Source organism: Eretmochelys imbricata, chromosome 6, assembly GCF_965152235.1.
Source record: "Eretmochelys imbricata isolate rEreImb1 chromosome 6, rEreImb1.hap1, whole genome shotgun sequence".
NCBI lineage: Eukaryota > Metazoa > Chordata > Testudines > Cheloniidae > Eretmochelys > Eretmochelys imbricata.
In genome coordinates, this window is record NC_135577.1 from 92,030,446 (window position 1) to 92,045,059 (window position 14,614).

General features: G+C 43.2%; 1 protein-coding gene across 1 annotated transcript; it reads right to left on the reverse strand.

Moving 5' to 3' along the window:
• Positions 1 to 1,013: 1,013 nt before the first annotated feature.
• IRF2BPL (interferon regulatory factor 2 binding protein like) lies at positions 1,014 to 4,567 on the reverse strand. Its single transcript, XM_077819181.1, has one exon. It carries the CDS (start codon positions 3,932 to 3,934, stop codon positions 1,733 to 1,735), a length of 2,202 nt encoding a protein of 733 aa, XP_077675307.1. The 5' UTR covers positions 3,935 to 4,567; the 3' UTR covers positions 1,014 to 1,732.
• Between the last annotated feature and the right edge of the window lie 10,047 nt (positions 4,568 to 14,614).

The following is a 14,614-nucleotide window of genomic DNA, read 5'->3' on the forward strand; positions in this document are numbered from 1 at the left end:
TTCAATGAAACTCACTGCTCACAACCTATGACACAATGCCCTAGGGATACCTCTCTGTTCTGTTAATGATACTGCAAAGGGACTTATGCTGATGTTTTTGTTTAAGATTTTCTATCCTTCCTCCCATTTGCCTCACAAAGAGGACAAAGTTCGCACTAGGTTTGTTTGCATTTTCTATCCAGAAAGAGGCCTGTGTATTTACTTTGCCTGTTGACCACCTAATAGGTATTCCAATGCCCCACCCCTCATCTCCAGAAAATGCAAATGTCACTTTAAAAAGTTAATAAGATGAACAATCACATTTGCCCATTGCCAGTAAGAACAGATTTTAATGCAGTGCAGTTAGTAATCATTCTCCACCTGAGGGGGGAGGGGACACCACAAACCCTGAACTGCCTACCAACTTAGTTTTCATCAAATATTCATCAAAACAAAATAAAAATCCAGTTACTAGAGGCATTAGCTATACTCAAGTGCAGCACAAACTGCATAAATTGTTAGCTGTCCTTTTTGTGCTGAGCTCAATTACATAGTCGTGCATTATCCAGAGTCCATTATCATTGCCAAGCTTCAATGAACACTTTTTAAATTTTCTAAAGTTATTAGCCACAATGCTGGACTTTTGCATAAAAGAAGGTTGAATTTTTCTAAGATTTCAGTCCTCATTAAATTGTACATGCAAAGGATGCATCGAGTGTAAAGACACTTTGCAGCTGGAAAGCTTTAGGGGGGAAATGAGATGCAGAAAAAGTAAACAGAAAATGCTTAGTCAGCAACTGTTACTGCAACATTAAAGGTGAAATGTAAACAGGCACAGAGCCAAGATCTAGATAGGTTTGATAACATCATCATACATATATGCGAGTGTGTGTACAAATGCCACAATTATCAGAATGAAATGCAAGCTTTTGGATTAAACAGACTTTTTAAAAGGCAACATGTTTTGCATCTGTTGCCCAAGCTCTGAGAAAAATAAAACTTGCTACTCAAGAAGTATTAATATCAATTGAATTTATTACAATTTACTAAGCTCCAAGGCACATTACAGTGTTCTGTTAACTACAGAAATGTATAAAGGACAAACAGAGCATGTTTTCCATGTACAGCATTTTGCTCTACTGTTCAAAAGCATCCGTGCATCAATAAAGCAAAAACAAAAAACACATGAAGATTAAAAACGTTCAGATCAATAGAAACAAACTGAAACATTTTCCTTACAAACTTGCAACAAAAAACACCCCCCAAACCACCCGCACCGTTTGCAAACAAAAAACAAAAAAAGAAATAAAGTGAAAGACTAACACTCAGGGCTCGTAAAACATAAGCTGTCACCATTTTTGTAGCAATTTTTTTTTTTTTAGGCATCAACACTGGCCTTGGCAAAAAAAAAATTTTTTTTTTGTATTTTTTGCGTTTTTTCTTTTTTCAAGAAGTGCATACATTTACAAAAATACACACCAGCAGCAGGTAATCGCTAAGGGCTATTAACTTTGTACCTAGCCAACACACTGCCAAAGAAATGAGAACAGGTATTATGGAATAACCAAACAATAGAATATTCTGTTTAACAAAAACCAGCTCTATCCTTCAAATGAAGAAGAGTACATACCTTTGTTTCAAAATATAGAAACATACGACGAAAATAATGTCTATACATAAGACTAACTTTTGCAGTTTGTTATATTCACAATTCTACATCTTCAGGAGGCTGAAGGAGTTTGATTTCCTATCTTTAAGGGTCTCTCTCCTTTTTCACTTTAACGTCCCCAGCTAAAATGGTAGCGATCTCGCCCTGCATAAATGCCCAAGGCACATTGGAACCTACTAGGGGGCACTTCTCTCCACTGGGGCAATAGACCTCGCCAGTTGCCCCTTGGGCCTTGATGCTCTCTCTGGAGCAGGGGAAGCAGAACTTGTGGCTGGGCACAGACGGGCACTGGACGAAGTGGGTGTCCTCCAAGCGTTCGTGGCAAATGGTGCAGCACAGGGGCCCGCTATTGGCCATGGGGGAATCTGGAATGTTTTGGGGGTGCACTTGGTCCATACCAGGGTGGGCACTGGGAGGGGGAGGAGGGGCCACCTGCAGGTTCATGTCCCCGTTGCGGGAAGCCAAGCGACGCTGGCCCGGCACTGAGGCCGGGGACACCGGGCTGCTGCTGTTCCTGCGGGTGGAAGTGGTGGAGTGAACCGAGCTTCCATCCTTGGGCGAGTGGGCAGTGCCCAGTGTGTCGGCCACCGACATGAGCGCGGCCATGGGGGACTGTCCGTTTTGAGGGGCCGACTCGGGCGGGGTGGTCCGGTTGGAGTGAGGCCCCAGAGGCGGCGGAGGTGGGGGTGGGGGCCCCCCTCCGTGCACCGCCCCGAAGCCCCCAGCCGACATGGTGAGTTTAAGCGCTTCGCTCTGGCTGGCCATCCACTGCTGCCGCTGCTGCTCGTCACTCAGCTTCAGGGCCCCGTCGGCCGAGTCCGAGGGCTCCGGGGACGCCTTCCTTTTGCGCATTCCCCCGCCGCCGCCGCCTCCCCCGGGGCCCCTGGAGGCTGCCCCGGCCCCCTGCGCCCCGCCGACTCCAGCTCCCCCCCGGGGCAGGCTCACCAGGGCAGTGGGGAGCATGGGGCAGCTAGCGTCCAGGTAGGGCTGAGGCAACATATCCGCGCCCACCAGCTCCTTGAAGAAACGCACAGACTCAGGCAGCAGGTCGCCCAGGAGCCGCCAGTCGCCGGAGCCGTGTTTCTTCTCGTACTCCAGGTACTTGAAGCCGGAGGAGAGGCCGCGGCCAAAGTCCTTCATGCAGTCCTGGTACATCTGCTTGGCCACCCCCGAGGCGCTGGAGAAGACAGTGCCTGAGCCGCTCGGGTACTCAATGAAGAGCTTCAGCTCATAGTCCATGCCCGGCTTAGAGACTGCATCGAAGGCGAAGACGCGGCCGAGAAGTGCGTGGTCCTTCTTGAAGCGCACCTCGTAGGGGGTGCAGCCGGCCAGGGTAAGGAGCGTGTCCCGCACGATCTTGGGCTTGCTGGCCCACTCCTCGGCCCTGTTCCGCAGACTCTCGCTCAACTCGGCCAGCGCCTCCGCGTTGCGCTGCTTCTCCTTTAGCTCCCGCTCCTGATCGCTGCTGGACACCGAACCTGGTCGCTTCCCGCAGGCCTCGGAGGACGAGCCGCTGCCACCCCCACCGCCGCATGTGCCCCCTTGGGAAGAGGCGGAGGAAGCTGGGGGTCCCCCGCCACGGCCGCTCAGCCCCCCGTGCGGTGGAGGTAGCGCCACGCCAGAAGCTGTGGGGCCGTTGAGTAAAGTCTGTGGAAGCAGGTTGGGCGGCACGTTCATCTGGGCCCCGCTAGCCCCCGGGGGGAGGCCGGGCACGAGGCCCCCGTGTGCCCCGCGGCGGGAGGAGGAGGAAGAGGATGATGAATTGGGGCTCTGGCGGTTCAACTCTGGGGGGCCGTCCTCAGGCGGCTTAGGGAAACCATTGGGGCCGCCCAGCCCGTTGGGCAGGCGGGCAGCGTGGCTGCTGCCCAGGCTTCCCGGGGGCGGTGGATATTCAAAGCGGCTGCGCTGCTCGGCTGCAGCGGCACTGAGTCCGTAGCGGTCCAAACTGGACTGGGGAAGCCCAGCAGAAGCTGCTTTGGAGGAGGCGTCCACATGGTTGAGCTGCTGTTGGGCCGCCGCGGCCGCTTCTTTGGCTGAGAGCGGCACAGCCTTGACCCCGACAGGAGGCGGGGGGCCTGGGGAACGGCCGTCCTGGAAGCAGCCATGCGCCCTCTTCAGCTGCCGGGCAGTCTCGATCACAAATTCTATGCGGTCGGCACCCTCGTAGTTCACGCAGCCCCGGCACACGGGCTCTGTGAAGTCCCAGATCATGGCCCAGGGCATGCGGGGCAGGTCGCAGAGGTAGCATGACTGTCTCCGAGACGAGGACACCTGCGCAGCGGACATGGTGGAGCTGGCTGCTGGAGCTGCCTGCTGCTGCGGAAGGGGTGGGGGTGGGAGAGGGGTATCGCTGCGTCTACCACCCCCTACTGGTACTGAAGAGGGGGACTCTCAGACCTGGTGCTATTGCCCCTTTGGGCCGGGGTCGTCTAGCTTTTCACTCACTGTGGCTGATGGACGGGGCTTCTTCTACCTGGTGCTGACACTGTTGCCCTTGGGCTGGGGGATCTCTTCTACTGTTCTGATGGGGGTGGGGGGTCGCCTTCGAGCCGCTTCTGTTTCCCTGCGTTGTCTTGCTCTCCGCTGCTCCTCCTCCGAGAAAGGAGGGAGGTGCACGGTGGAAGATGGGGGTCCCCTTTCTATTCGCAGCTGATGTCTTATGAGCTCGAACTCAGCTACCTGCTGATCCGCTGGTTAGAGAGGGGACCACAAGGAGCTGTTCGGTCCCGGGAGCCCTGGCGACTTTCCCAAGTGCTAGGCGCACAAGATGAGGGAGCAGCCCGAGGGCAGCGGCGGCGACTCGTCACGGCGGCAGCAGCATGGCGAGCGGCGCCGCCTGCTCCACACTCACATCCTCGATCGCTCCTCGGAATTCGAATTTGGAATCCTGAGTGTCACTGTGTGCTACTCTGCGTTCCAAGCCCGGCTCTGCCCCTCCTCCCCCTGCTCTCCCCCCTCTTTTCCTCCCTCCTTCTCTTTCCCCAGCTCAGATGCCACCTGGGTGGAGCCCTCACGTCACCGCCATGCTCTCTCCTCTTCCCCCTCCCTCTCTCCCCCTCCCCCCTCTGCAGTTCCCCTTTCGAGCACTGATCAGCTTCTTCCCCCTCCCCCCACTTCCTCTGTCTATGGACCTGGAGCCCACTTGTTGCTCTGAAATTGCGCATGCTCGGCATTCTGCCCGTTTCCTCCCTTCTTGTGTGTACAACAGCTGAAGCGATGCAAGTTACCGCTGGAAATGAAAGGGAGAGACATACCAAGGGCTATGTTTGGAAACTTAAACACAAGATCGCTCCCTCTCCCTCCTCCTCATGGCAGCGTCTCCAAAACGAAAGCACAGCCAGGAAGCACATGCAGAATAATAATTTTTTTTCCTGGCTGGGCTTTTTAAATTCAAATGTCTCGTTTTCAGGAGTTTAGCTACGAATCACTCCATTTAGACTCCCTGGCAATTGCACAACTTCCTGCCACCAAGTCTTTCGGTGGGTTTTACATGCAGTCCGGCTGCTAAAGCAAACGTGCAAGGTTCCCAAACTAACCATGTTTGCAATCTTTATCTGATTTCGTTTTTTCAATGATCCTAATGACAGAATGACATGATTTCAATAATCCCATTAATACATCAGGAGCTCTTCCACTTTTGTTGTGTTTAAATGAGCCCTATTTGGTGAGTGTTTAAGATTGAACTGAGAAACATCACGCTGTGCATTACGCAGGGGTGCAAGGGCAAGCAGGTGAGTAATCGGTGTGATATCATCTCACTAATGCTAAGGGACATAGGATTTCCCCAGCGCTGTGAGAATTCAAGGCTTTCGTTTTTCTTTTACATAGCCTTGATACGTTTGCATTAAAGTAGTAACAAGCGTAATATTCAAAGCAGCCTACGTTAATGCAAATTAGTTGTGGGTTCGTTTGACTAACAGAAAATACCTTTTACTTTCTAAATTGCGATTCTGAAACCTGAATCGTTTCCCTCCCCCTCCCTGTTGTGCACGCCAGTGCCCATGCTCAGAAGGAGGGGCTGTGGATAGCCCATTTTTATTCTCACTGCAGTCAGTTTCTGTTTTTGCAGACAATGAAATTGCTGTCCACTCCCAAAGAATAATAAACTTTCACTGTTGGGACTTGATTACTAAGAAACTTGCAAGTATTCCTCTGCATACTGCAAACAGCATTGCGTCACTCACTCATATTCCAGCTCATACAATGTAACTAGCTACCCAGTGTGAGTCAACATTCACAAGGGAAAATATTGTTACACTCAGTGAAGCTGTAGGATATTTCAGATGGTTATGTTGGATAACCTATTCCTTTATATTAATATTTATTCAACTCTCTCCCTTATTGAGCAAAAATATTGAAAAAAATTGTCATTTGATTTTTCTCTCTGTCCTGTAAAGGCAGTTCTGATTTCCATGGCATAGTGCCACTTTCCCCTATATATACATGGGCATATATACAGCATTAGCAATTTACCGCTTTATATGTTGATTATAACAATGGCTATATAAAATCAATCAATTTATATTGTACTCTGTTCATATTTCACACTTTGGTGATATTTCTTTAAATAAATATATTCCCTTCAAATCACCAATACTTCTCAATTCACTAATTGTCTAAAACATCTCAGTATGTCTGCTGATAATCTATAAAGAAGGCAAAGTTAATGTAATAATTATATTTATATAATCTCTTATTTTTTAAGAGAAAGCTTGAAGAAATGCACACTATAAAAAGTTACAGAAGTGGCAGGAGCAGATAAAATACAATAAGAGAATCAATTTTGACAAAGTGACTATTTTTAAAAAGGGAAAGCTTACAGAGGCACCAGAAAAGTCCTTGAATTATTTGAGTCTCCTCTATGCAAATTTTCTGAAGGAGATGATCTCAAGGGAAAGTGGATTTCACACTTAGGAATTTCATAACTAAATTGTGGACAAGATAGAGCAGGGGTCAGCAACCTTTCAAAAGTGGTGTGCCAAGTCTTCATTTAATCACTCTAATTTAAGGTTTCATGTGCCAATAATACATTTTAACATTTTTAGGTCTCTTTCTATAAGTCTATAATATATAACTAAACTATTGTTGTATGTAAAGTAAATAAGGTTTTTAAAATGTTTAAGAAGCTTAATTTAAAATTAAATTAAAATGCAGAGCCCCCAACCTCCCCCCCCCCCCGGACCGGTGGCCAGGACCTGGGCAGTGTGAGTGCCACTGAAAATCAGCTCACGTGCCGCCTTTGGCACGCATGCCATAGGTTGCCTACCCCTGTGATAGAGGCTTCACAGAAGCAAGATTCAAGCAAGACAGCTGGAAAGCTAGTTAAAGTGAAAGTCTGCTTACAGCAAAAGTGATTTAGTGAAGGATGTAGGATTTCTACATTAATATGACTTCACTTGACTAAACAAGCATGTTCTCTCTGATTCATACTAGAAGGTCAGCTCTTCTATCCTTTTTACTGCTGTGTTGATCTTCATATGAGGAGAACTGGGCTATGGGAAAAGGTCACCTCTGCCCTTAAAAACTCAAATTGAGAGAGGTGAAGTTTTCCCCTTCATCTTGAGTGTCTGGGAATGCAGAACTCTAGGATATCCTGACTGTATTTCATTCCCAGGGTTATACAGACTCAACAAATGACAAGGCACTCTGTGTTTGAACCGCCCCTCATCCTGGCTCCTCGCTCCACTGAATCCTTCTTCAATAAAGTCCTTTTTTGGTAACACTCACCTCACAGTAACAGGCAGACTCCTTGCCTCAATAGAACAGTCTTTATAGAGGGTGTAAATAATCATCACCTTAGATATAATCTAGCCTCAGAAAACCATTTACAGGTGCTGTCAACTCCCTTTATAGTTTGTGTCTAGAAAGAAATTGAAGATTAGCATCTGTGACCCAACAGAACTGCCTTTACTTTTACTTGAAGAGATACAGAGTTGTGGAAATACATTTGTTTTTCAGTCATGATTAAACCTTTATTTAAACTTTGGTCATGAGCATGTACTGTACCATTATGCAAGTAGCACTTAGGGATGAAATGCCAGCATTGCAACAATATGGCTAGCAGCAATGGTGATATCAGGAATACTGACTGAAGAAGAGAACTGCAATGTAAATGCAAATAAATGCCACAGCCGTGGCACCTTCAAAACGAACAGGTTGTCAGTATCAATCTAGTCTGTTAAAGGAAAATAGATTGAATGGTGGCAATGTAACAGACAAAGATAAAATCCATGGCTGCATTTGTCCTGGAAGGGTAGCAGTGTGCCTTTCTGCTCACCTCCCTTCTTTCTTTCATGTCCTTTACCATGCTAGTGGTAGGACAAAAGGAGTCCAGCTCAGTCTTCCTGGATTTACACCAAACAAGTCTGATGTTTATTTAGCTCTGAAATAATCCTGGAATTAAAATTACGTTTGGAGGAGGAAAAGAAAGAATCCAAACAATTAAGATACTGATTTGGTTCAAACAAACAAAAACAAAAATCAGAAAACAAAATACACAGTAGCTTGTTTAATAACAGGGCAGAAGATTAGCTGAGAGAAGGAGCTAAAGCAGCAAACAACTGATACATATGACAGGTTTCAGAGTAACAGCCGTGTTAGTCTGTATTCGCAAAAAGAAAAAGAGTACTTGTGGCACCTTAGAGACTAACCAATTTATTTGAGCATAAGCTTTCGTGAGCTACAGCTCACTTCATCAAATAAATTGGTTGTCTCTAAGGTGCCACAAGTACTCCTTTTCTTTTAACTGATACATATGTATTTCTTTCTGGTCAGAATAATCAATCAGCACTTTAGATGCAGCTTTAGGGATTCTATTTAGATTACCTGAAGTTATGACCTGCCAGTAGCCCCAAAGACCAGGGGATATAATTTTCACTATCAGAAGTAAAATCTACCGTCTTCTTCCTTTAGTTGGTGGATAAATGTTACAGTCTGAGACCAATAACCCCTTTTGCTGTATTCCTATTTCCCATTTTATTTACCCAAAACATTAATTAAGAGCACAGGTGAAGCTTTAATATTAGAGAAGGAAACAAAATGATCAGTGGAAATATCAACTGAATGAATACAAACCAGCAGGCACCTTTCTAAATGCAATTAGAAGATATAGGAAATAGAGAGTACAATGCACCATTAAGAAGCTATAAAAACAAATGTAATATGTGCCTGACTAAAAGCCAGTTAACTGGTCTCTGTTCCATGCCATTCTTGTGTATTAGCTTCTATAATACTGGAATTAGTATTAATCTCATGGCAAGAGTATTATTAATTACTGATCACCAGAACATTGTTCATGATGCACAATACAGTACAACCCCAAAGTTTTCAGCAGTAATAGGACCACATGAACTATGCACTTCTAGAATAGAAGATCTGGTTCTAAATGGTCAGTCTAGGGATATGTTTAAATCTTTGTTGATATTCTGCTCTATTTGTGAATTATTTTGCACATAATCAATGCAGCAGTCATAAGCAAACTATTCCTTCCTTAGGAGCTCATCTACAGAATTGGCATTTCCCTCAGTGGTCAAAATAGTAGCTACAGCTGCAGAAAAGAAGCAGGAAGGAAAAGAAATATCGGGAGTGTGTTTACATAAATTGACCCCTGTATAGTAAAATACAAACAAAAATAATTCAGAATAAAATTTCTGGTTTTATTAAAACAATTGTATTAACACTGAAAAGTAGTCAGGCTGTGCAGGGAAGTGTGTTAGTGAAATCAAATCACAAACACTTGAGGAGGGAATTCCAGAATTTTGTCAAATTAAAAGTTAAACAGCACTGTATTCTTCTATAAACTGCCAGGAAGCATCAAAACACTTAATTACACTCTTATTCATTGTAACTATGTGTTTCTATTTATCATTTCAGTTAACTCTTCTCATCAGATTATAGTCCCTGTGCTAAAATTCTTCAGCTATTGGGTCCTCTTGAAAAGTGAAGGACTTGTTTTCAGTCTACTTGGTAGGAATTTTCATTGCTTAATTTTTATTTTTGTAAATGGTGCCAATGATTTATCGCTTTATTCTATAGCCACATTTTCTCAAGTGACATTTTCCTCCCATGTGCTATCTCTGGGATTTTTTATTGCTGATTTTCCCCCTCCTTTTTTCTTGTCATATTACCATTTTCTGCACTATTGCCCACACAGTAACATTCAGGAATACAGGCCAGAGCTTTCTAACAGGTTCCTCTACCTATGAGCCCTGTTGCTGCTAATGATGATGTCAAGGACTGATCAGGGTGTACAAAATAAATCACTTTTCTAAACCACGCAAAGGTCCAGTTTCTTCCCCACAAAGCATACATGGCTCCTCTGTTATATCCGTTCCAACCAGTTTCCATACAGCTGTGAGCCCAGATTTCTGGTCATCAGTATTTGCCAAATTTTACAGTGCAAAATCAGACACCTATAATTAATTCTGTTTGCTCTGCAAATGACTTGTGACTGCTGGAGAGTGTATTTTATGTGGAGTGGTCAGAGGCTGGGTCCTCCACCGTTGTTATTTTTATTTTATCCATGGATCATGTATTCATCTTATATCCTGGGGACAAAATAAACAGTCAACAATAATGAATAAACTGAATAGGTACATTCTGTTTTTTTAAAGGCTATTCCCACCGATAGCCACTTGCACTTTCATGACAGTTAAGAATCTGCCAAACATTAGCTTAGTTACCAGCAAGACAGTCTTCCCCCTTCCCTCCACCCCATATACAGATTGTTTATCAAAACGTGCTGCCAAGAAAAATATCCCTGCTTTTGGCCTCCACCAGTGATTAATAACACTTGAGAATTGAACAAAACTTTACTGTGTTTAAAAAAAAAAAGAAGTGGGAGGTGGGAAGGAGGAGGAGAGAAAGCCAAATTAGAAAAAGAAGAAACCAACCAAGCAAACAGGAAAACTCAAATCTTTTAAGCTATTTGACAAAATATAATCTCCCATTCCCTCTGGAAATGGGCCATTTGAGAGAAGTGAAACACACACACCCCTGACCTCGTTATAAATGCTGATTAACACGGTGCTATTGAAAGAATGATGTTTAGGAGCACAAGACAAGGGTGGGAATAGGCGAGGGTGGGGAGGTTAAGGAGTTTTTCTTTTTATTTGGTCTTCTGTCGAGATGAGGTATGGGAGGAAAACAGAAAAAAATATAATTTACTTTTTTTTCCCAAAGAGTGCCGGTAAAATTCCTAAGGGACACCAAGTGCCAAAATTAACTGTCTTGGTGTATTACTTTTAGACAGTATTGCTTAGATGAATCAAGTCAAGTCTTCAAGCAGCAGCCCAAGATAGCTGCAAGCTGAGAAAGAAGCACACATTTCCTTGTTGTTCTGTGGTAAAGCTCCGAAATATGTAGAGATGTGTTTGCTCTTGGGCTTCTCATCTCATTCTTTTCCCCTATGGGGTACTTGAATATTATGTCTCATGTTTGGTATGATGGATTTCTTTTTTTTAAATCAGGAGTATAAGAAAAAAAGCAAAATATGAGAACAAAAAAGGAAAGGTGAAAAATCGGAATGTAAAACATATATATATATATATATATATAGTATCTACTACAGTTTTCACTACTCTCCTAAAGAAATTAATATAATAAAAGGTAATAAACAGTTCTTGAACAGTGCGATATAGACTAGTGAAAACAGTTTACTGAAATTAATGGTGGTGGATTGAAGCAAACCTCCACTTTGGAATTAGTGCCAGACATAGTTTTCCTGAACCCTGTCCAACTGCCTGAGCGACAGACAATTTTCATTCTATTTGTGCTAAAGGCTTATGACTAGTGCTGGAAAATGAAGCCCTTGCCCTTGATCTCAGTGCAGATTAAAAAAAAAAGCAGAACTGTGCCAATTTGTTTCTTCTGCCAATAGAAGCCCTTGTGCCTTGGGCAATGCAAAACAATAAGAAGTTCTCATGAAAACTCTCCATTGAAAGGAAACCCACCAAGAGCCATGTCTCTCTGCTGCATTCATCAGCCAGTTTCTGAGATTCTCACAATGTCAGCAAAATGCAGAAGGCAAGCGCAGAAAATATCTACCAGCCGCTACTCAACTTTTTTTCTTTTCCATCTCTCACTTTTCAGCACTTGGTGACACTGGATATAACATGTATTCTATCATAAATAACAAAATTCCTTTCTCTGCTAATGCTGATCTTCCTACACTTCAGTACTGCGTGCAAAATTTGTGCTGTGCAGTCCCCGTTGTCTGAAGTTGATCCTATTTCTGAAGGATGAAATATACATTCGAGACACACTCATTCAGAGTTATAAACAGTGGCTACACTGTACTGCTGTCAGCCAACTAATCTGCAATTGCTTTTTCCTAGGTTATTAATAAAATCAGAATCCCAAGCAGCAGGCGTTTGCTTTCATTGTACAGTCTGCACTTGTGACATGGTACATGTGGAAAATTTTGAGTGCACTGCAGTGAATGGTCTGTGGGTTAGTTTTTAGCTTCCGCTAAGTACCTGGCAGGCTGCCATAGCTGAAGGATTCTGGGAACTGAAAGGCTCCCAAGTACAAACTGCCAGCATTAAGTAGTCCTGACAGCTCTGCTCCTTCCACACTTGGCAGCAGTTCAAAGTGCTCTTTCATTTGAAAGGCTGGAAGGCTGCCATGTGCAATGCAGATTTGCTGTGCCTGCTCTCATAAGGAACTGATAAATGCCGTTGCTGTTGCCATGGGGACAGGAGGCTATCAGAATGGCCTTGTGATCTGCAGCCTCTCAGCTCTGCAGGGTTGGGTTTTTTTTTGATGGTGAAATAAATGTTCTAGAAAAGGTTAACTCTTGAAGGGCACGAAGCGATGGTTTGAAGGACAGGGTGAGATATTGCACACTGCTCTTCCAAACAGTTTTGAACAAGATTAACATGTACCTGAAAACTATCCCAATTTGTGAAAGTCTGTCTTTGGATTTTTTGAGGGATGACTAGGAGAAGAGAGAGAAGGGAAATCCTTTCCCCTCATTCTGTCCCATCAGAAATCTCTTTCATTTCAGTGTTTTTCAACAGAATTAAATGGCTGCCCCTTTCTTTCTGTAAATATCCCTATTTGTAGTTTTCAGATGTTGGCAGGTATGAGTTAATTTATAGCTCAATCCTGCAAGCTGCCAAATGCCATCAGATCTCCTTGACGTCACTGGGAGTTGCAGCGCTCAGCAGGATTGGACCCATTATGTAGACTCCATTATGTATGGTTGATGTATGCAAAAAGAAAGAAATGCTCCTTTTTTAAGAGATTTTGGTGACGATATAAAACCTGAACGTGCAACTCAGCTCATCACAGTTCCCAAGATTAAAATAAATACAGCACTCAGCTATACACAGTTTAAGTATGGCTATGAATGAGTATGTATATCTATACATATAGATAAAGAAAAACATATAGATGGCATATATTTTAACCAGCAATTTACATCCAATTTAATGTGTATAATTTTCAACACATTACTCTTTCTGTTTCTGCAATAGCAATAAAATTAGGTCCTTTGAAGACATCTTGGTGAAGCACAGTAAATTCAATTCTGTTAAAACAAGGAGAATTCTAAGCATGACATCAAATCATGGAACAATACAGTATATCTTTTCTATTTGTGAGACCATGCTATACAACTCAGGGGTATAAGTACAACATTATAGAGATCAAATATAAGAATACATCTGTGGACAGAGTATACATAAAGAGCAATTCTGCAAACAAAAGCATACCATGACTGATATTTTAAATAAAACACAAAAACAAAACAATATTTTGGGAACTTTGTGCTTTGTCAAATACCTATTTTAATGCTTCCAGTTTTGAATGCTTAATTTAAAACAAAACAAAAACCTAATCCGGCCTCTCTGCCTTTGAAACCAATATATCTGTATCTGTGTATGATATTTTTAAATTAATTGTTGAGTACTGTCACCATGTTAGACCCTGAACAAACACAAAAGAAAGTGAATCCCTGCTCCATGAATTTACAATCTAACTTTCACAGATTATACAGTTAACCAGTTGATGGTTAATCTGTAGTTTTTTCGCTTGAGATTATTCAGGTCACCCCATCTTCATTCTGGCCCTTTCTTAAGACCCATTTTTCCTATAAGCTTTCCAACATGTCCTTTAAATTTATAGTTGGATTTATTGTTAAAAAGGTTCATGGATGAGAGTGTCTGAAGTAAAGGTTTGAATGAGGATGGTGGTCATTTGGAAAAGGAGATGCGTTTCACATTTGATATTTAATATGACTAATAAGGGTTGTATGTGCAAATCTAGATAAAAGCTACATGTACACATTTATGAAGCAATTTCAACACTGCACGCAATGCTGCACTTCCTAAGCCCCCACACCACACAATGTTAGGTCAAAGGAGATATTTCTTTATAACTGTGTGGTTAAAAAATAACTGAGAAGTTTACTGTAATTCAACTGTAATTTCTTTATGATTCTCTCTGGGTTCTTGCCTATGGTTGTCATGGTAATTCTGGCCCGCTCTACACATTCTGCTCCTCTCACTGGAATTTCCTGATTATTCAGGACCCCCCCCCAAATAAAAATCCACAACCCTGCTTCATTCCTATAACAGCAGAAGAGCTTATGATGTTAGTGTTAAAAATCAGTTAAAGCGAACCTGTTTGAGCCACTCACCTGGAAATGGAGATAATATAATAAACATATACATTGAAACAGCTGCTTAAATTTTCTTTCAGAGTCAACAACAGGGTATAAAAGTAAAGAGAGGGAAACGCTGGAAAGATAACTGCATATAGAATTTCAGTATCCTATTCACAAGGACCCAGATCCTAGTCATACCACATATTATTTGGTTCTTTTAGCTGCTAAGTTTCTGATTGCAGAAAACAAACAGGAAAATATATTTTTCTGCTAAGTGACAGACACATCTATACCTACAGTGAGAGCACTAAAATATATTCTCTCCACCAGTATGACAAAGTAGAAGGCCACATTTTTAT